The sequence below is a fragment of the Biomphalaria glabrata genome, chromosome 11 (genome assembly GCF_947242115.1).
Source record: "Biomphalaria glabrata chromosome 11, xgBioGlab47.1, whole genome shotgun sequence".
Lineage (NCBI taxonomy): Eukaryota > Metazoa > Mollusca > Gastropoda > Planorbidae > Biomphalaria > Biomphalaria glabrata.
Window position 1 is genome coordinate 18,170,438 of NC_074721.1, and position 23,997 is coordinate 18,194,434.

At 37.5% G+C, this 23,997-nt stretch overlaps 2 protein-coding genes across 5 annotated transcripts in view; both read left to right on the forward strand.

Moving 5' to 3' along the window:
- Positions 1-6,139: 6,139 nt before the first annotated feature.
- Positions 6,140-23,997, forward strand: part of LOC106058961 (uncharacterized) — a 76,718-nt gene continuing 58,860 nt past the window's right edge. For 2 of the 4 annotated variants that reach the window (XM_056004019.1, XM_056004023.1), the window contains exons 1-3: positions 11,519-11,649; positions 15,651-15,758; positions 21,356-21,463. In XM_056004019.1, coding sequence (XP_055859994.1) covers positions 15,755-15,758; positions 21,356-21,463 — 112 coding nt within the window. In that variant the 5' untranslated portion in view covers positions 11,519-11,649; positions 15,651-15,754. Of the gene's footprint in view, positions 6,326-11,518; positions 11,650-13,538; positions 13,746-15,650; positions 15,759-21,355; positions 21,464-23,997 lie in introns of those variants that run through there. The other 2 variants (XM_056004020.1, XM_056004021.1) reach the window with 2 other exon arrangements.
- Positions 6,274-7,457, forward strand: LOC129921743 (uncharacterized). Its single transcript, XM_056004370.1, has 2 exons — positions 6,274-6,325; positions 6,922-7,457. Exons 1-2 carry the CDS (start codon positions 6,274-6,276, stop codon positions 7,455-7,457), a joined length of 588 nt encoding a protein of 195 aa, XP_055860345.1.

Below are 23,997 nucleotides of genomic sequence, written 5' to 3' on the forward strand. Positions count from 1 at the left end.
CTAACCATATTAAAAGATTAATCTATAAATTATACCTGTGTAAAAATTATCTAGACGAAGAATCTGGAACTCACAGTTAGACAAATTAATTTTGAAATATTTTAAAACAATCATTTAAGGATCTATGTCAGGGGTGAACAAATTATGGACTGCGGGCCACATGCGGCACGTCGGATTATTTTATGCGGCCCGCAGACACCTACAGAAATCAGATTTTACATATAAAAAATGCAAATATATTAAAATAAATAATTGTAATCTACAGAAATTACTGAAATTTCTGATTCTTGTCACTTATGATGAAGAGGCTAAAAAAACAGGGTCTCTACTTGTCCTTCTAAAAAGTTTTAAATAAAGGAAAATTACTCTTATTGGCAATATTTCGAGACATTCAGTCCAAGACGCAATGTCAAACCAGTATTTATTCAATGCCATGAAGAACTGAGTTGAAAGTGTTGAGTTGGCTTGGTACAAGATGGCAAGTATAACAACTGATGGAGCAGTGTTTTGACTGAGAAAAAGGTTGTTGTTTTTTTTATAAATTAATGAACAATATCCCAACCATGAGCTCGAAACAGGAAAGTTTGCACAAACCTAATCAAACATGTTATTGATATCTAAATAAAAAGAACTATCCATATCTTAGCTAGGGGTCTTAACTACAGGCAGTAACGAGAAGTAATTGTTGTTGGTTTTTTTTGGAAACAAAACATTCCTATGTTCAGTGACACAGTAGTATCCACTGCCTTAGCATGGGCAAGGTATTGAGAAGATAGGGAAGCTCAAGGAAGAAAATGTTATGTCCCTTGAAGGATATTGACTTTGACTTTGTAAGCAATACTTTTAATGAAGAGTGGAAGACAGACTTTGTGTTTTTCATTGAAAATATTGCAATGGGGTGTTTGCACATGAAATGTATGTGCATGTTAAATGTTTTTATTTCTCCAGGCTGTGACAGACCTCGTGTATGACGTGTATGAGTGGCTTGTTTGGTGTTTAGGGAATGATTATTTTTGAATTGCCACACACTAGTCCGTCAGATATAAATCGGGAGCAGACACACAACGAAACAAACAATGGAGAAAGATACAAATGTTGAAAAATTAAAGAATATTTATTTACATAAATGTACAAGGTAGAGTAAAATAGGGGGGGGGTGCATCTATCTCGTTAGCAATATTGTATCATCATACTAAGCACTTAATTAGAGAGTATGTCACTTCGTCCTCTGCACTTAGCTGGTTGTCCTGCTGAGGTCGCAGCTGATTGTGTTCCTGGATGTAGGTCTCAATCCAAAGTTTTGATATCTGTAGTTGGTACAGTAGGGCGGGTGGCCGGCTAACGTGGGAACAAGGGTACTGCGGACAGAGCTGATCTGCCGCGGGCAGCGTCGATAGCAGGGTAAGTTCAGTGAGTTGCGGAGATTTGGCGAAGCTATGACGTCTCGCACTGACACGTGTGAATATTATTTTGGGAAGTGAGGGTGTATAACAATCACAACAACGACAGTCTACAAACTACACAAAGGAAATCTACAAAGTTTTTTTTCATAAACGTCCATATCACCTATACAATTCTTCCCAATGGCACATCGCGTTTACCTCTAAAGTGTTTTTTTCTCTTTTAGAAAACGGTTATTCAGTTAATTTTGATGAGATCAGCATTGAAGACGAATAAATATTTACAACCTATGACCTGATAACATTGTGACATTATCAGATTAACTTCAATAAAAATGTACTTCTTGTTGACAACTGCAAACTTCCTAGTTGACGTAGGGTGTGGCAAGTAAGCATGACAATCAGACCGTGACGATAATCATTTGAGTCTAGACCACAAGTATCTTGAAACACTTCCGTTACGCCTTCGTGCTCAGCACTATGGAAGTAGATATGATTTAAAAAAAAAAGAAAAATTCAAATAATAGTACCACACTTGTTAAGCTTCACGTTTCGGAGAAGCGTTTTATTTAAAAAAAAACAGCATAGCAAACAAACGAATTTCTCTCACCCAACGGACGTCATTTAAGTAGTTTGGAAGAATTCTCAAACATAAACAAGTTGCCACTACGAAATCTTAGCATTGTGACGGAATTGTATCTCAACATTGTCAGAGGTTCTACTTATATATATATATATATATATATATATATATATATATATATATATATACTGCTGCTGCAAGCTGCTCTGCTTGTCTCTTGTTCTTGTTGACTAGGCTCGCTAGGGGTATGAATACTCAATTACACTTGTTAATACTTGCTTAACTCTAATACCAACACTTAATATACATCAACTCTAACTCCTTATATTCATGAATATCAACAATACTTTAATTCTTGATAACGCACACAATTATATCACTCTTATGAAATAGTAATACACAAAACACCAGTCCATCAACTTATAAATACATAAATACCACTCCAGGAAGTAAACGTCCAACCTTCCTGGACCGGGAGCAAGACCTTACTGACTTAACACATTCTCTCGCACATTCAACGAAGACTTAATCACTCTGTTCACAACACGTGCAACACTTCGCATTCATAACAAGGGGATATAACAATCACACCAAAATATTAAACTAACATTCATTTTCGCCATACCTCTCCCTGACAAACATCATAGTAAATAGAATAAACTAGAAATGGACAAGCTCTCATCCGAATCACAAGGACGACGACGCCTAATATAAACTATCCCGCCAGGACCAACGTCTAATCTTTCGACTCAGAACCGGACACACCAAGATAACATATGTTCCTGAAGATAAACATTGGGAACTAGTGAAATCTACCCTTTTGGAGTGTCCCCAGAGAATATTGACCCTGTTCTTAAAAAAAAACTGCATTCTTTAGCAAGAAAGCTGAACAAGACACTTACCCCAAAACAGCCCTATACATAGAAAACTCTAAGGAGAGCTGCTTGCTTTGGAAACCACTTTGCAGTTCATCCCGTATACTGGTTTAGTCATCTGAACGCTCCAACATGATTCTGAAAACGAGGAAGAAGAAAAATAGCCTTTTTGTTCAAATACAGTCACTGAGTATCTTTACTTTTGTTTAAACATATGATACTCTGTTTCGTGGGGATATTATAGTTTTGAAAAGGTTCATCTTTAAAATAGCAACTGACGAAATATAAATGAGAGAAAACTAATGATATATTTTATTTAGAAAGACATTTTAAACGAAGTAACATTGGTATTATGTTTATTAAAAAAAAATCGTTCACAAAACCAGTAGCGTAGCTAGGGTGTGTCGAGGGGTCCGAATTCGAAAGTCCCTGGGCTCCTTCTTCACGTGACGTCAAATGAATGTCTTAATTTTTTATTTTTTTTGTACACTAACTATTAGGCCACTGTCATGTAATCTTGCTATTCACGTGGAGTCAACACTACTAGACAGCATTCTCTACTTGATGGTAGTGACTTTGCTGCACAGAAAGCACGACGTGAGGAGATATGACTTGACAATTTTTCCCTTGTGCATTATCTCGCCAGTAAACAACGGTAGTATTCATTAAGAGGGTCTGAACCATTATTTTTTATTAATTCTACGTATATTCTGTACCAATTGTAATTTAGATGTAGATATTATTATTTATTATCTCATGTCATGATGTCGAATGTCAGAATGCTAGGGCCACTAAAAAGGTCAAGCCCCCCTGGGGCCCCCAATCCTTAGCCACTGCACAAAGCCTTTTTTTTTCCCATGTAATACCATAGTGCCGTGAAATCCTTTCCGTTTCAAACAAACAAACAAAAAATAGATTAATGTGGAATTATTTCCCTTTCTTTTTTAACGTAACAGTTAATAGTTTTGATGTTTTTACAAGGATTAGAAACAAACAGTTAAAGTTCAAAATATGAAACTAAGATTTGACCAGGATTAGTCTGTTTGATACTAAGATTTGACCAGGATTAGTCTGTTTGATACTAAGATTTGACCAGGATTAGTCTGTTTGATACTAAGATTTGACCAGGATTAGTCTGTTTGATACTAAGATTTTGACAACCTCCTATTTCAACCGAGGCTCATTAAAAACAGTGTCAGCCTGTATATATAATACCCTCGTAAACGTTTGGTCTAGTGAAACAAATGAACCCAGTAGCTCAGGTAAAGTATTAATAGTGAAATCAGGAGGAACGTTTTGCAAAAAGTGAATGTGAAGTTTTAAAATTAAAAAAGAAGAAACAAATTAGGCCTCTTGGTAAATTTTGGAAAGTTCTCTGACGTTTGGCTTATTCACCTCAGCCCGTAAAGCTAAACATTAAAGCTTTTGTTGTCGGCACCATAGAGCCCAGCCCTCCATTCATTGAAGTTTTAATACGAAGTGGTAACTTAAAGCAATATCGAAATTGAAGACATACTCGGAATGACCTTTCTTACCTGATGTGTTTCCAGGTAAACGTATTGCTGTATTGCTAGACTAAAGTCGAATGAGAATCGAATACATTTCTTAGTTGTTTATAATAAATATATTAACGCTTTCCATCATATTCCGGTCAACCCTAATGACATTTAAAAATTATATATAATATTCTGTAGCTAAAAAAACAAACAATAAATTATGCGTTTCCTACTTCCAATGGTTCCATATCTAAAGTATTTGAGGACTGACCAATCAAAGGTGTACGTTCTTTCACGTGGTGCACAAAGCAACTTTTAGTTCTAGCTGGCAAAGATCTTTCAGTTGGCGTTCTTGACATTCTAGGTTTCTTTTGTCTATTTTAAAAAAAATATTGCTCTTTTCATTTTTATTCCTTTATCGTTACGTTTCATTCTATTGCCATTTCAATATTTATCTCTTCTTGTTTCTATCTCATTGTATTCTATTGTTTAAAACACAAAACTCTATCGTAAAGAATCAGAATGTTAACAAAGAACTGAGATACAATTATAGTGTGACTCGCCCCCTCTCCAAAGTTGTGTTCATTTAAATTTTAATTCAATGTACGCCTTCAGAGCCATAGTACGATTGTTTACAAAACAATATCAATATCCTATCGCCCTCATATAGACTGCGTGTTTTAGAACATTAGTAATACATCAAACAGACGAAACAAAAGCTAACTAAAATTATGTATGTATCCAGTTGACATGTCTTTTGAAGAGGAAAAGCACATTTTAAAAATTAAAAGAGAGCTTGCGCAGATTTTGATTTTTGTTTTAAACGAATACCAGACAATTGTATTACAAAGTACCAATAATCACCATCTTACTTCCCTCAAAACAAAATGTACATTTAATTTGAGGTCTCCTTGTCCCCTGTCTCAATATGACCAGCCTGATAGCGAGTGTGTGTTACTTTAAAATAACACATTTGAGTAAATTTGGCAGCCGCCTAGACCTGAGAATGACAATGTAAATAAACTTTATTTAACCTAATTCCTGTCTCGTTGAGACTTTTATTAGCGTTCGTAATAATATATCCTATTACAACGTTATGTGGGAGGACCTTGTCCTAGATAGGACAGCACGGAGAAGGACGATGCGTGCTGAGAACACTTTTGCAGCAAAGAGGAAAGAGACTGAGACGGCCTTAAAGAGGGAATAATATTTCCAATATATTAACCCTAAACAGATTTACTCTCATTCACGAAGGGATGCAAAATTTTTGCTCCAAACTTGGATTCTGCCTAAATTAAGAAGCAATGCACACCAGTGCTTCATTAGGCCGCATCACATTGTCTTCCAAGATATGTATATTTGTTTGTATATTTCTTTGGAAACAGATGTTTTCTTTAAGTTGTTTGTACATTTAAATGTGATGCATCTTGATAGTGAAAATAGTACAGTGGACAGTCAATAAAACTATAACTTGATAAGTAGAACGTGTACAAACTTTTTACCAGACAGACGGACAGAATGACTTGATTTAAGCTTTGTAAAAAAAAAATAAACAACGTGTTCCACTAAATTCTCACACTATCCGAAGTGTTCCGTGAAGGAAAAAGTTTGGGAAACACTGTGTTAGGAGATGAAGTAAAGGACCTCGTTTGAAACCCTCTGCTGGTCTGGCTCTGGAATTCCTTGCCCCCTCCCCGCCTCACTAGTTTTTACCACCTGTAATTATTAATCGACTTTTTTTTCTTTGATTATCTCTACCTGTAGAAGAAAGCCAGACACACCTTGTACTAAAACCTTTTCAACGTAACTCTGCACCAGTCAAGCAGGAAATCTGACGTCACACGCGCACGTTTAAACTCAAAGCGACTACATAAAAAAAAATCAAAAGTAGCCTTTAGATATTCAGCTCTGAAAGAGACATGGCACGTTCAGTCAATAAACACAAGCAGTGGAAACTTGTCATGGAACTAGGTATGTCCAGAGTCACGATTACTTTTTTTGTTACCTTGTGATGATTTTATGGTTATGATTGTGTTTACAATATAATTCTTATTTCCTTTGTGTATAACACAATGTATGGCACAAATTGAACTACTAGCAGGCGATAGAGAAAAAGCTTCAAACTGACTGAAGACATTTATTTATTCTTTATTTCTTTTCTCTAATGAATCCATTCAACACATGAATTCAAACAATTCATTGATTCACAATTCCGCATTACCTTGACATAAAATTCTTGTAAATTCACTTACGTAATAAAACTACGAAATACTGTTTCTAAGTTACAATCTAGTTAGACTGTTACCAATTTACTTTGCTACAACTATATACTGATACAACTTTGTACTGATACAACTTGTACTGATACAACTTTGTAGAGCTTTGTACTGATACAATTTGCACTGATACAGCTATATAAAACAATTTTATACTGATACAACTTTATATTGATACAGCTTTGTGCTGATACAACTTTATATTGATAAAACTTTGTACTGAAAAAAAAAATTTAGAATTTATATTTTTGCCTTGACTCCGAACAACTCGTGGACCCTCAACTTCTCAAGGACCGCAACAGCTCAAGTACCGCAACAGCTCAAGGACCTCAACAGCTCAAGGACCACAACAGCTCAAGGACCTCAACAGCTCAAGGACCTCAACAGCTCAAGGACCTCAACAGCTCAAGGACCTCAACAGCTCAAGGACCACAACAGCTCAAGGACCTCAACAGCTCAAGGACCGCAACAGCTCAAGGACCTCAACGTTACAAGGACCACAACAGCTCAAGGACCTCAACAGCTCAAGGACCGCAACAGCTCAAGGACCTCAACGTTACAAGGACCACAACAGCTCAAGGACCTCAACAGCTCAAGGACCTCAACGTTACAAGGACCACAACAGCTCAAGGACCTCAACGTTACAAGGACCACAACAGCTCAAGGACCTCAACAGCTCAAGGACCACAACAGCTCAAGGACCACAACAGCTTAAGGACCTCAACAGCTCAAGGACCTCAACGTCTCAAGGACCTCAACAGCTCAAGGACCACAATAGCTCAAGGATCTCGACTAACTCACTTTCCCCACATTTAAACCCTTTTTAAATCGTCTTTTGTAGAATCCTAAAAATGTCCATTTTTATTCGTAACATTTTTCTTAGCTATCACCTTATAGAAACGGATGTTTGATACATTTTCCCTGACCTCTTTCTCTGATTGGCTAATTACAATTAACACATGCTTACTCTGTGAATTTCTTTGACCTGACCTTTTTTCTAGAATAAAGTAGAATGGGGTCACAGTCTATTTCTATGACCTCCTTCAGTAGCGAAGCGACTATGGATCATCTCATGGAAATGAAATGAATGCCTGGGCATTAGCTGTGGTCGGAACGATGTCGACCACACATCAGTTCCCCCCCCCCCAACTCCACGCAGCTAATGCATCCAAAGGAACGGCAGTGATGATACAGTTTGGGGTCAGCGGCGTTGCAGGTTCTGCCAGAGTGTAGCACTGGGTTTTGCAAACTGCCTTATCGTCCCCAGCTCCTGATTTTTCCTCAGGGTTGACTCCCGAAGCCTTTCCCATGATTGGGTATAGCTGCAAGGCAACAGAGGTTTGAATTCAGAGTTTTCCTTCTCCTAGGTGGGTAGCTGGCTAACGAGCCCCTCCTGCCCGAAGCTTACTGGTTAAGGCGCCAGTTGCTCGCCTCGCCCCTTCTCCTGTTAGTGAGAACAGTTCCGCCGGACTCAATATCTGAGCCACACTTGAAGGCCAGAGGGTTGTCAGAGGCTTTTTGAGACGCATGCCATTAGCAAGCATTTTATAGGTAGTGGAGTGCTTACATCCATTACCATTTCCTGCAATGATAACCTTCCGTGAAAACCAGTACAACATTGCATCATATTTGGACACATACTTTGCACGAGTTGTCGCGACTATTTTTGTTTTAAAAGTGGTGTGTTTTATTAAACAAAAAAAAAATACTTAAAAAAAACAAAAACGCTTCAACAAAAGACATTTATCCTGCACATACTTCTATTACATTTGTGAGTGGTCTCTACAATGGTCGCCCCCCCCCCCACATCCATTACAAGGAGTACTGAGAAGATGCAGCCCCAAACTGCACTATTTGGAGAGAGATGTTAAGTACGAAAGTTATGGACTGTGAACAAAACCGTGTTGTCAGATGTGAACTAAAATAAAAACAAATGCTGGTCTTGGCTGGTTTATCTACCTCATAGCAAATACCACTATTACCTTATTATGCATATGCACAGGAGTTTCTCCCTAGAATAGAGTTCTGTATTCAAAATAAAAAAGGTATTCCACACAATGAACTATAGTCGCTCTACGACTGAAGGAGGCCAACAAAATAATTGAACCTTGAGAAATGGAAGAACAACCAATTGTGTACCTCTAAATCTAAAGAAACAAAACGACATGAACTAGACAAATGTAATGGAAATAGAAATACGTTTGCGCACGATTAAAAGAGTTACAACAGTTATAAACAAAGAAGGCAATAGGACCGCGGCTATCCAGTAAATCAACAGCAAAAGACCATCCAAAGACAAGCGAAACTCTTCCCTCTTAAGTCGAGCTTTCCTGTTAAACAACCCTCTTCATCAAAGTTGCTAAATTGCAAGTGTAGCAAGAACTGCAGAAGTCAGTGACGTAATATCTACACTGACGTAGTCACTTAAAAAATACATTATTTGTTGGAATAAAAAGCAATTGAAATAACACACAAATACTCTATATAACGCACTTTTCGACATCCTCCATCTGTTTCATAAATAAATGAAACTGTAGCAACAAAACTAGGCACAGACTGAAATAGTGTATCTAAAACAACAGCTCATTCTAATGAATTACTTTTATAAGTCTGCGGGCTCAATATTAACTATTTATGTCAACATTAATGGGTGGGAGGGGGCGGTGGATTAGTGGTTAAGCTCGTGGCTTACAAACCCGGGGTTTTGGATTCGAATCTCGGGGAAGACAGTGATTTTTATTTCCGGGATTTTTAGGGCGCCCTTTTAATGAGTACCTGACATAAGTTGGGAAAAAAATAAGGCGGTTGGTCGTTGTGCTGGCCTCATGACATCCTACTCGTTAACCGTTGGCCAAAGAAACAGATGACCTTATCATGACCTTATCATCTGCCCTATAGATCGCAAAGTCTAAAAGGGGAACTTTTAAACAATAATCGGACTACAATCAAACAAGTTTCTTACTGCACCCCACAGAAACATCTCTGAGGCTGTGGAGCGGATTATTCATTACTTTCAGCTAGCAGTCACACCATTCAAATCTTCACAAATAAATGTCTTTTATTTCTTACATTACAAATACGCTCTATTCTATTTGTTTAAGAAATATCCTGACCATTGATTGACGTGATACTCAACATATCGATTATAGCTTATTATACAAATAAAATAGAAATATTTCAAAGCACTTACACTAACGCTGTTACGTAGGTTTATTGAAAACCAAATAGCCCTAGTACTTTGGTTATTTCGAAATTTAGTGTAGACTAAATTAGCGTGTTCATGTGGAAGTTTCAGGGGTCAGGGGTTAGTCAATCAAATAAAAACAAGGAAGAAAATGTTGAAAAGAAATATGAAGTCAGCATGATTTACAAGCTTAGTTCGGTGAAGTACTTGAGACACGTGCGTTGTTTGAACAGTATACAGACACTCGGTATATCAAAACGTCTTTAAATATTGCAATAAACAATATGTTATAAATATTAACTGTCTGCAGTGGGAGAGTCATAGTTGCCCTCTAACCTTTCACCTTTAACTGGCTTTATTTACCAGATTATTCCTACGCATTTAAAGTCAGTTCACTTATATGGTCCTGAAATGATTAAAATAACTCATGAGAATGTAAGTTTACCAATACCTACGGACCGAGGCGAAGTAAGGAAAGCGTGCGCCCGGGGAAAGTTACTTTATTGGCACCTCTTCCCCTATATTTTCCATGAACATCACCTAGAAATATAAGCTGTGTGTGGTGCCCCCCTGAGGGTGGCGGCCGGGATATCGTGCCCCTCCCCTAACTACGCCTATGCCTACAGATTTAGGTTTAATAGTAGTAGTATTAATAGAACACTATTGCTATGAAGAAATGTAAACCATGTTTACAATGTGTGACATCGTTGGCGTATGTACTTGTCGGATGTACTGAGCTGGTGACTATACTACTGCAAAAGTGGTATTTGTATGAAAAAAAACAAACTTGCATAAATAATTCAAATAATAATTTCTATTTAGCAAAAACTTAATTTTACATAACAGCCTGTTGGGGGGGGGGGGGGAAACAATAAGAATAAGTTTAATAAGAAATAATTAACACACACACACGCAGATATATAACTCATGAGAATGTAAGTGTAAGTTAGTTTACTAATACCTACGGACAGAGGCGCAGTGAACTATAAACATGCGCCAGGGCAAGGTACTTTATTGGCGCCAACAATTTTATATACTAAAATTATGACTTTCTTTTTTTTTTTTTTTTTTTACGCATGTGGATCAATTTCTATGAACACAATACGCAGTCAACCCACCCCGCAACAGTTATGTCGGTCATGAAGGAGAGTAGCGGTATTTTGTTTCTCTCCCACCCAACCGGATCCCTCCAGTGCTACTATTATCAAATTTTTGTCTTCCCGGCAAAAGGGAGGCGCGGTTAGATATAAGTAGTCATAAAAACTTCCACCTCTTTTATTTTATTTTTACAAAGCTTATATTCACTCACTCACTCTATCTGTCTGTCTGATGGAAGGTCTGTACACGTTATTTCTCCGACACCAAATGTCAGATAAATCTGAAATTTTACACAATTATTTCTTTTACCTGACAACACAAGAAATTCGACAATAAGTTAGTAAGGCCTAGTTTGCCTATGACTAAAGCTTAGACTTGCTAGATGTATCCCTACTTTTGTCTCAGGCCTAATCAAGCCAAGTTGGCTCTATCAATACAATCAATTGTTTATTTTCAATACCATACGTCCCTTTGAATTAAAATAAAAATCGATAGTATTTGTAAACTGTGTAAGCATCCTGTTTCCACCTTCAACTCCCCCCGCACCTAATCTCATGACATCCGGGTTGCCTGAATCTCTTTTTAAACCCACCTATAAAAGTGAAATGGCATTGAAACAGGTAACCTGTTGCCTTAGTCTCGTCTCCTGGTCTCAATGTCAACCTCGCTCTAAGGATTTAATTTAACATTTAGATGGATAAGCATTAACACATATATACGTGGAGTTGACCTACTGGGTATGTCTAATAATGTATTCTAGGAAGGTTGTTGACTCGATATCTTTGTTTGATATAATATGTGCATTATTTTTTAAATAGATTATAAACTTAACTTCAAAATAATTTTTTTTAATCAGTTCTTACTTTATTATGTTTAAATAATATAGTTAATTAGACATTCATTTCTCTTAGTCGTTGAAAAATAAAGAAAACAAAATGGTCGCAGTAAGCTGATTGAACTTAAGACATTCGAGCTAATAATAATAATAATAATAATAATTATTATTATTATTATCATAATTTTATTTAGGCTATAGAGCGCTGTTAACAAACAAAATGTAGGCTTAAGGCGCTATGATAACATTAAAAATATTAACACGAGAGCTAAAATGACAAACTAATCAAAAAAGTTTAAAACACATTGGGCTTAATGTTATTCTTGAAAGTAGTGTAGCATGTATGTCTGAGATCAATGGGAAGTGAGTTCCAAACCTTTGGACCGTGCACTAAAGATACACTGATGACAAAGTGTGGCCACCTTGTAGTCTATTCTCGCTTTCACAGGAAGCCAGTGGAGCGTGCGCAAGAGCGTAGTAACAGAATCTCGTCTTGTTTTTCTTAGGACATTTCGTGCGGCGTTGTTCTGAATTCGTTGCAGCTTGGCTATTTTGTCATCGAGTATACCTGCCAGCACAGTAGTCAAGGCGGGAGAGTATGAATGCCACAGCTAGCTTTTTTGTTGACTCCGTTATTAAATATGGCCGGATCTGGAATAATCTGCGTAGCTGCAGATAAAGACAGTTTGCAGATTACAAATACTGTCTCGAACTTTTATTATTTTAATTTACGAATATCTCAATTATATCAACAAATAATAATAAAAATGTGCATAACCCGTCTTCTTTTTTTCAACGCGCATTCGCACCATTCCACAATCACACTACGCTGCACACTTGAGCATCCAACTTTTCACGAAGACTGAAAGATTAATGTAGAAATTGAGCCATTAGACGCTCATATTTAAAGAATTTACTTTTCTTTGAAAGAAACATAAAAGTCTGGTAGTGAAAACACGTCAAGTGAGATGTTTTGGGGACAGAAGAAAAATGTTGATACTTCCATGTATATTTGTGCACACACATTTGGTTTTGTGCCAGTAATGAGCATTACAACATGGTGAATTGTTACGAATTCTTATTGTTTCATTGTCTTTTTACCTTCTGTCCCTTGCTATGTTAGTATGTTGAGGCTCTGGCAATCATCTCTCTATTGCTAGGATTGGAACCTTTACCTGTCCTGTCCCTTCCTTAATGCTTTCATTCACTCGACTCCCATGTCAGCCTATCATTGTCTTCTAAGGTGACGTAGACAAAAAAACTAATTTGTCTATACTTTAACTAGTGTGTAGCTTGTGTGGCTTGGGTAGGGTTTAATTTTTTTTTGTAACTACCTTAGATGATTGAAATTAAATCGGATTATCATTTTTGTTGCTGTTTTTGTTTGAATATGAATAAATTCATTACACATTTCATTGCGGACGTATGAGAGAGAGAGAGAGAGTGAGAGAGCGAGAGAGAGCAAAGAACGTTGAAGAAAAGAAAGTGAGAATCGCAAAAACAAGAGAACGAAAGAGAGAGAGAGAGAGATGAGAGAAAGAGAGACATCAGGATATGAAAGACAGTGTAAGAGGTGAAAGAGTGAGAGAGAGAGAAAGAGAGTGAAAGATAGAGATGAGGGATGAGAGTAAGAGAGAGATAGAGATGAGAGAAAGAGAGAGAGATGAAAGAGAGAGATAGAGGTGAGAGAGACAGTGATAGGGAAGAGAGAGAGGAAGGGAGAGGGTTCCAGATAAAACACAAACTTCCTCGTATTCACGAGCTATTAAAAATTGTTTCTGTAAATTCAAACCAGAGTACTAAGAACCGAGCAGAGGTCATATGTATCGAGTTCAAGAAAAAAAAGGTGTCATGATCAGTGAATATTTTACTTTAAAAGAAAAAGCCAAAGTAACATAGACTTACAGAGATGCTTTGATTATTTTTTTGGAGTTTCCTCTTGACCGAGCACTTCCTTCATACTGAGGGGAAAAAAGTCTAGTCAGATGATAATGTCAAGTAAGTGCACATACAAAGGGAGATGACTTGTTCATTTTTTAAATTAAAGTATTAAAGTAGTGGCATTGCATTCTTCAAGGTGAATAAGTCGTCTACTTCTAACAAGACGAGACTACTGGCATGAATAGATCTGAACATTTGGAACTCTTGTGTTATAAATTACAGACGTACTATAGACGAGAAGATAATTACGTTATGTATGTGTCAATCTATTCACGCATGTTAAATATTAATAACATTGGTATTGAGGATTGGAGATAAAAATATATTTATCATCTTACTATAATCCAGTGATGCCCAAAATACGGCCCGCGGGCCAGATCCGGCCCGCGAAGTGTTTCCATCCGGCCCGCCGAAACGACAGCACAAAATGTAGATAATCCCCTCTCCAAAGGGTTGATAAAGTTATTTTTTACCTACGTTAGGGCCCTAACTTTTCCTCTGATGGATTGATACCATGACCTTTGACATTTTGTTTATGAAATGTGACTAAATGTATAATCTAACAGGAAAAGTGAATGGATCTTTACTACTTTTTTTTTGCGAACATGACAATGAGCCAATGTATTTGATTTGGAAAGATAGTGTGGCTGTTTAACAAAACATCAAACAAATATGGAAGCATTCTTGATTTGATTCGCGAATAAAATATTATTAAACTTCGCCTAGAGATTGAAGAATTGAAGTTGCCAAAAACAGAAAAGAAAATGAGTTGGCGGTTAAGCTAGATAGAATGTTGCTCGTATTGTAAGTAGAGAAATGAAGCCATTGTTCCGAAGTGTATAAAAGAAGACAAACTTCAAACATCTCACTAATTAATGTAAGTGCTAGATCCACGAATTTCTAATAAAATAGTTTTAGTTCGATTTCATTACGTTTTTGTATCTTTTCGGTCATGTGGCCCGCGACACTAGTGTCGGAAATTAAAATGGCCCGCAGGTCGAATTAGGCTGGGCATCACTGCTATAATCTATTATATATGTGTAAGTTACCACTGACTCATTGATTGATCAAGAGATCTTTCAAACTGTCGTACTGATACGCATGAAATTTCTTACACAGGTTCCTTTCACCTCCTAGGTGCTCATTAAGAACCGGTCTAGACAACAGCTCGTCATGAAAACCGCTAGCTTTCTTTCGAATCTTTAGATTTCATTTTTAGTATTTCCCAAAAAAAACTTCAGTCCACATATACAGCATTTCAGCTTCTTTTGAGACGCGCCTAAATTAAAAACAAAACATTAAAAAAAACAACAACAAACAAATGATAGAACTGGAATCTTTTCTTTTTTCGAAAGAGAGAGAGAGAAGAAATGATACTTTGTAACACTTGTCAAAAAAACAACAACAATTAAATCCTAATAACATTGAAAAGATAAATATATGTCTATTGTCCATTCTTAATATTCAAAAGGGGCCAAATAAATGATAACAATTAATAAAACCAAATTGGTATTTTTTTTGTATTTAAAGAACAAATTAACAAGAACGGAAATTTCCTCGAAGGACTAAATTTTTGTTGGGGGGGGGGGGATAAGTTAAAGTGCTACTAAAATTAACGGGCCCAAAATATGAGAGCGTGTGTGTGTCGAGGGCGCATTATGAAGCAAGTCTTTCCAAAAGTCTTTGGTAACATAAGCAATGTGCAGAAAACAGATGATTAAATGAATGACATCAAGAGAGAGAAATGACATATACACTGTGGACAGATTAAGAACATTGGAAATATAATAGAAACTCAAGTTTGTTTGTTTTTGTTTTGCTTTGTTTTTGTCTTCAAGATCACTCTCCCACGACAGGAACTACAATGTAAACACTTGAACCATACATTGAACTTATTCAAAGTAAATAAAAAAAAAAAGGTTTCGACATTTTTTAAGAAAAGATTTTTCTTTCATTCCACAGATTTTCTTTATCAGTAAGAATTGTTTGATTTGTCATGTGATTGCAAAATACAAATCTTCTTTGTTCAATACTTCTGCGGACTTGTATATAATTCGCTAAAAACTATGGGTAAGTTAGTCAGTACTTTTACAGAATTTTATCCATTTTAGATTTCAAAATTTAAAAAAAAAATGTTCGCTGTCAATGAGACATTCACAGTAGAGCAGCTAATATTGTCTGTATTCTTATTGGGGAAGGCAGCCACCCCCGAGCGCTGAATTAAAACTAAAATCCATTCTCTTCTACTTGAGACCTCCAATAGAACAAGAACTTTTGTCTGACTAAGAGAAGGAGCTGGTCGAAGCCATTTACTTGGATGTTGTCAGTGACAACTTTGTTAGTACAAAATGACGAAAGTACTTCTATACGAGAATGCGCCTACCGCTAGTGATCGGGCGGGGGCGGGATCATTCTTTTTCACTTCCCCAGTAGGAGAAACTCTCGTTATGTGTACGTGGGAGTCCCTACCACTTTGTACTAATATTCTCGGTAAGCCACTGGTAAAACAAATTTTATAATTACTATTTAAAGATACTTTTTGTTTGTCTGGTAGTACCAGGGATTGTTAGTGTTGTTTGGAAAGTTGTAATATATAACTTCTTACTTTTTAAGTACTAGATAATATTCTGTGCTTTTGACACCTGTCAACGCTTACGGAAATTGGAATATCAGTTCGTGAAAACATGTGAAAACTGACCCGACAAATATAACACAGCAATATAGCAAATTTATGAAATCATAAAATAATGAATAATGATAGTAATAATCATAATAATAATAATAAACCAGAATGCCACGATAAACCATAAAAAATTTAAAAAGGACTTTCTTGGCAGATAACAACAGAGAGTAAATAAAATTTTCAACACAAAACTGTCTGGCAGTAACCTCATCACTGCAATAAATAGCTGGGCCATCCCAGTGCTCCTCTACATGTTTAATGTCATCAAATGAACAGATACCGACCTACATGACATTGACAGACTCACGAGGAAATTATAAACCAGATTTCGATGTTTACACCCCAAGTCCTCCACCATAAGGCTATACCTGCCCCGGAAGGATGAAGGCCGTGGATTGCAGAACATCTTCAAACTGTGTAAAACGCAAGTTTCAAAAAATACGATCAAAACTGCACGCCTCTAGCAATGAACTAGTTTCCTTCCTACGCAAATACGACTATGATGCAACCCCTTTGAACCTAAACAATGTTGATGTTAATGTCGGTTTGGACGACGTCGGGCATGACATTCGCCAATGGGAGAAAAACACTCCACGGAAAATTCCCGGCTTTATTAGATGGGGACAACATTGACAAGGCTGCTTCCTTAGCATGGCTAAAAGCAGGTCATCTCTACCCTGAAACTGAAGGCTTTGTCACAGCAATACAGGACAGAGTAATTAGGACAAAAAATTACGAGAAACATATCCTAAAACTCAATATTGTTGACAAATGCCGAACATGTGGAAATGTGGGTGAGTCAATTGAACACATAATGGCAGGATGCTCAGCCCTATCGGAATCTGCCTACCTAGGTCGCCATAACCAAGTTGCAAAGCTAATATTCCAGCACTTGGCTTTGACACACAATTTGATCAGTAAGGATACACCTCCATATTACAAATACTCACCACAAGAGGTACTCGAGTCTACGGATCATCTACTGTACTAGGATAGGCCTATTTTAACTGACAAAACGGTAGATTTTAATCGCCCTGATTTGCTTCTCATCGATAAAAAAGAAAAGGCCGCTACCATTATTGACATCGCCGTGCCACTATCTCATAATTTTAAAAAAAAACTGACCTGGAAAAACAACGAAAATATGGGAGCCTTGGCTTGGAGATTTAAGCGTTTATGGAAATTATGTAAAGCAACAATATACCCTATTGTCATATCAACCGAGGGGATAATAACAACTGACCTCACAGATACATTCAAGGCCCTTGGCATTCCTAGGAACATTCTCGTTGCCTGACAGAGGGCGGCACTTCTGCAGACCTGCCACATCACCAGAAAATTCCTCGGTGGAAACTGATAAAGGGACTACGATGAAATTTGTTTCCCTTTAATGAAACTCGACCCTGGCCAGAGAATGAATACTCATTCTTTTATAATAATAATAATAATAATAATAATAATAATAATAATAATAATACGTCAAGAAAGAGACAAACACATATATTAATGAAATAAATAAAGTCTTAGCCAACCATTTTGAAACACCAAGAAACTTGTTTGAGACACACCTCGCTATATACTGCGCCGCTGTGGCTGTCACGGAGCTCTCTGGACAAAAGACCTTCGAGCTAGGCCCAATTAATCAAAGACCAAAACAACATGTGCCAGCATGGAAAAGGCGCCTTGAAGACAATATAAATCAACTGAGGAGCCAAATGGATACAATTGGACAATATCTGGGAAACAATCATTCCGCGAAAATACTTAACAAAATGAAGACAATACTAAGAACAACTGGAATCAAATTGACGGACTGTGATAGCCACGCACGACTCTTATGTTTGAAAGATACTCTGAGACAGAAAGCTAAACTAAAGGGAGCTAGGTTAAAGCGCTACAACGAAACCACCAAAAGAAAGGAGCATAACGCTTTATTTCAGCACACGAGAAAACAGTTCTTCCGTAAACTAGCTGATAATGGTGCTGACAAAATTCAAACCATTGATAGCACTAAACACGGCTCCTTTACCGACTACTGGGCGGCGCTTTGGTCCGACCCGCTACATTACAATGTGCAGGCTGACTGGATCGAGGAAATCCAAACTAAAAACAACCTAATACCAGAAATGTCTGATGAGGATTTCACAGCTGAGGAAGTCTCCGCAGCAATTTCAAAAACCCACAACTGGACTGCTCCTGGACCGGACAATATACACAACTTTTGGCTGAAAAAACTTACAGCCGTACATGCACCACTAACATCAAGTTTTAACGAGCTAATATCAGAACCGTCTTCAATGCTGTTAGAACTCACTGAAGGGAGAACATCTCTCCTCCCCAAAAAAGGTGATCCGAACCAACCATCAAACTATCGCCCTATCACTTGTCTGTCAGTGGTGTATAAACTATTAACTTCACTTTTAAAAAGTAAAATGTATAAATTTTGTTCTGCCCATAAGCTACTAGCAGATGAACAACAAGGTTGCATTGAAGAGTCGATGGGCTGTAAAGTACAGCTAACTATAGATGGTATTATATTGCATCAAGCTAATAGAAGAAAGAGAAATTTACACATGTGTTACATCGACTACAAAAAAGCTTTCGATTCAGTTCCGCATGATTGGCTATTAAAAACCCTGGACATCCATAGAATCAACCCAAGAATAAAACAACTATTGAAAGTCTGTATGAATAATTGGAAGATAAACCTGCACCTAAATCGTGATAAACTAGGTTCTGTACACATAAGAAGAGGTATATACCAGGGTGACTCACTATCTCCACTCTGGTTCTGCCTAGCGATTAATCCTCTATCTACATTACTCCAAGACTCTACAAACGGTTTTAGGGTTGACACTAAATGTACAAAATGTGTGTCCCACTTATTATACATGGATGATCTAAAGCTATATGCAGAAACCGAGCAAAAATTACACACCTTAATCAAAACGGTAAAATGCTTTAGTGACGATATCTGTATGTCTTTTGGCCTGGATAAGTGTGGCATCATAAGCATTAAAAAGGGCAAGGCAACGAACACCAACATTGAATTTGAAGGCATCGAGGAATTGAACTCCGCCTCTATTTATAAATATCTTGGAATAAACCAGAATGCCAAGATAAACCATAAGAAATTAAAAGAGGACTTTCTTGGCAAATATAGGCAAAGAGTTAATAAAATCCTCAACACCAAACTGTCTGGCAGTAATCTCATCACTGCAATAAACAGCTGGGCCGTCCCTGTGCTCCTTTACACGTTCGGTGTGATCAAATAGACTGACACCGACCTACATGACATTGACAGACTCACTAGAAAATTACTAACCAAGTTTCGATGCCTACACCCCAAGTCCTCCACCATAAGGTTATACCTGCCCAGGAAGGATGGGGGTCGTGGATTGCAGAACATCTTCAAATTGTGTAAGATGCAAGTTTTAAAAATACGATCAAAACTGCTCGCCTCCAGCAACAAATTAGTTTCCTTCCTACGGAAATACGACTCCGATGCAACCCCTCTGAACCTACACAATGCTGATGTCAATATCGGTTTGGACGACGTAGGGCATGAGATTCGCCAATGGGAAGAAAAAACACTCCACGGAAAATTTCCGGCTTCATTACATGGGGACAACAGCGACAAGGCTGCTTCCTTAACATGGCTCAAAGCAGGTCATCTCTACCCTGAAACAGAAGGCTTTGTTACAGCAATACAGGACAGAGTAATCAGGACAAAAAATTACGAGAAGCATATCCTGAAACTCAATGTTGTCGACAAATGCCGAAAATGTGGAAATGTGGGCGAGTCGATTGAACACATTATGGCAGGATGTCCAGCCCTATCAGAATCAGCCTACCTAGGTCGCCATAACCAAGTTGCAAAGTTAATACACCAACACTTGGCTTTGACGTACAACTTGATCGGTAAGGACACTCCCCCTTATTATAAATACTCTCCGCAAGAGGTTCTCGAGTCTACTGATCATCTGCTGTACTGGGATAGGCCTATTCTGACCGACAAAACGGTAGATTTCAATCGCCCGGATCTGCTGTTCATCGATAAAAAAGGAAAAACCGCTACCATTATCGATATCGCCGTACCACTGTCTCATAATTTAAGAAAAACTGAGATTGAAAAACAAAGAAAATATAGGAACCTAGGCTTGGAGATTAAGCGTCTATGGAAATTGTCCAAAATAACAATATACCCCATTGTTATATCAACCGAGGGGATAATAACAACTGACCTCACAGACACCTTCAAGGCCCTTAACATTCCTAGGAACATCTTCGTTGCCTGTCAGAGGGCGGTACTGCTGCAGACCTGCCACATCACCAGAAAATTCCTCAGTGGAAACTGTTAAAGGGACTACGATGAATTTTGTTTCTCTTTAGCGAAACTCGACCCTGGCAGCGCCAGAGAATGACTACTCGTTCATTTCTAACATAATAATAATAAAATAATAATAATAATAATAATAATGGCAATGTCTTGAATTCCGAAATTTCAGGATGAGTGCAGAAAACGGAAACAAAACTTAAATAGATCCCAGGAGGACAAATGGCTTTGTCTGCGTTAAATGTGAAAACAAAATATACAAATAGTAACTGAGTTTGCGTTGTCGTATGAAACACAGCACTCCTCCTGACCACCGACTAAAGAAACATTAGCTTACATAGTTTTCAAAGTTCTGCAAACCCAATTAAATATTAGAAAACATAATTAAATTATGCAGTATTTATTTGAGATAAATTGAGAATAGTTTAAAAAAAGGAAGGAAAGTTCCCATTTCAGACATTGCTACCTATAGGACCCATGGATAACAGACAGCTTCGTTCCAATGAAACACATGAAGCAAGCAAGGAACTAGTTTGTGCACATAGATCTATACATTTAGTATCAAGCTCTAATAATAATAATAGCTGTTAGCTAAAAATAAATTGACAAGTTTTTTTATGACATTAAAATTATTTATTTTTTTTGTAGCTAGTTTCCGTTGGAGAACATCAACTGCTGAAAGAGTAAAGCGTTGTAATTGTGTGCTTTTATGTCTAGTACTCTACTGCACTACAGAAATTCAAGCTGCATTTACAGGTAGATCTATATAGTATTGTTTGTTTAAATAACAATAACCAAATGTGATTGTAACGTACGGTGGTATACAGATCTGTATGTCTCTTTCTTTTTACTTTGTACACCAGAAAATGTAATCAAACATAAGTGTTCACATATATATATGCGTGTGTGTGTGTGTGCATATATATACATATGAATATGTGTGTCTGTCTTTGTGTGTGTTTACCTCTTCATCTCGGACCACCAAATGTAATGCAATTAAATAATCCTAATATAATTATGACGTTATATAAATGAAGATATGAGCCAGGATGCTGATTTAGAGACAACCTAATAGTTTATTATAAAATATAAATATGAAATAGGTTCAGTTCTTTGGCAGCTATAGACTTTATTCTCCATTGACTACAGTATAACAAGAATAACTATATTTCAATCTCAACTAAAATAGATCACACATGTACTACAAACAGGAGGATTGGTGGCTGAGAGGTAAAGCGATTGGCTTCTGAACCGGGGATCCCGGGCTCAAATCCTGGTGAAGACTGGGATTTTTTTCGTGTTCTTTAGGCGCCTCCAAGCCCACCCAGCTCTAATGGGTACCTCCAAGCCCACCCAGCTCTAATGGGTACCTCCAAGCCCACCCAGCTCTAATGGGTACCTCCAAGCCCACCCAGCTCTAATGGGTACCTCCAAGCCCACCCAGCTCTAATGGGTACCTCCAAGCCCACCCAGCTCTAATGGGTACCTCCAAGCCCACCCAGCTCTATTGGGTACATGACATTAGTTGGATAAAAGTAAAGGCGGTTGGTCGTCGTTGTGCTGGCCACATGACACCCTTGTTAACCTTAGGCCACAGAATCAGATGACCTTTATATTATCTTCCCTTTAGTCCACAAGGTCTGAAAAGAGGGAACTTACTACATTTTTCTGGGTGGAAAGACATGCTCCATTTTGATTCCTATTTCTGTAATTCTTCTAATTCTTTTTGTAAAATTCAATATCTTCTGTCGTTTTTATAGTTCTATATATTATGCAATCGTTTGTAAATAGTCTGAATTTGTTTCTGAACGAATGCAATTTGGTAGGTCATAAATGTAAATTAGAAAAAGGTGGATTGGTGGATATTGTAGTAACATAATGAAACACTACAAGAAGACATGTCTTGATTCTAGGCTTTATTGAAACAGAATATCAAAACAGTTCACGATAACACAGTGCACAAACACACACAAGGTGACCTGGACACACTGGCGGATCCAGAACTTTGGAGTGGGGGGGCGATTTTTTTTCCAAACCCTAACCCTAACTCCCAGTAAACCCTAACCCTATGCATAAACGTGCGTACAGCACACATACATATATATCATATATATGTATATATGTGAGAATAAAAAAGCAGGATTTCTCAACCTCCGGCGAAAACAAAACAACTGGGGCAGCGCTATAAGGTTTCCTTGTGGGGCTCGGGGCGAAGCCCCGACGCTAAAAGTGTTTTCTTGCATTCTTCAATGCAGAGACGTATTCTCCTGACATCTACTGCTCATTATTCATCAATGAAGTTCGGGGCGAGGCCCCGACGCCAAAAGCGTTTTCTTGCATTCTTCACTGCAGAAACGTATTCTCATGGCGTCTACTGCTCATTATTCATCAATGAAGTTCGGGGCGAAGCCCCGACGCCAAAAGCGTTTTCTTGCATTCTGATCATTATTCATCAATAAAGTTCGGGGCGAAGCCCCGACGCCAAAAGCGTTTTCTTGCATTCTTCAATGGAGAAACGCATTCTCCTGACATCTACAGCTCATTATTCATCAATGGAGTTCGGCTTTGCCCCGACGCCAAAAGCGTTTTTTTGCATTCTTTACTGCAGAAACGTATTCTCCTGACATCTACAGCTCATTATTCATCAGTGGGGTTCCGACGCCAAAAAAGATTTCTTGCATTCTTCACAGAAGAAACGCACTCTCCTGACCAAACGCTCATTATTCATACTACTAAAAAAGGACTTTTCAAATAATGTTGTACTTGAAAAGTATTCTAATGTGAATTTATAGGCCCTAAATACATTGCAAATAAAACCGATTTTTTCCTTGAAAAGATAAGATAACCCACATATTTAGATGTTGGCTTTGAGGATCGACGCCGAAAAATAATATTCAATAAAAATCAAGTATAAATTGTGAGTTCTAGTCCCAAATGTATTTAACTAGCAAAATATCAAATTAAGTAAAGGTTGGGGAAAGGGACTATGAGAGTATCTTTCGAGTTTAGAACTCATCTCAATCGTGACTCTTATACTGAAAAATTTCGTTTGAATTCTAACTTTCTTAAAATAATTATTATAAATGAACATGAAATTACATAAACTCTGTCTGGAAATGGGAGGGGCGGTAGAGTTAAAACAATTAATCCTCGCTCCTTTAATAATTTCTGCTAAAGATAGCATTTGACATTAAAGAATAGGGGTGGGGCAACTAATTTTGTTCACAAACTATGATTCTCTATAAAAATAGGACCGCCCCCCCACTCAGAGGGCTAGAGTGGGGAGTGCA

Coding starts and splice junctions, on each gene's coding strand:
- LOC129921743 (XM_056004370.1), top strand. CDS start 6,274: ATGGCACGTTCAGTCAATAAACACAAGCAGTGGAAACTTGTCATGGAA. Junction 6,326..6,921: donor GAAACTTGTCATGGAACTAG/GTATGTCCAGAG, acceptor CAACTTCTCAAG/GACCGCAACAGCTCAAGTAC.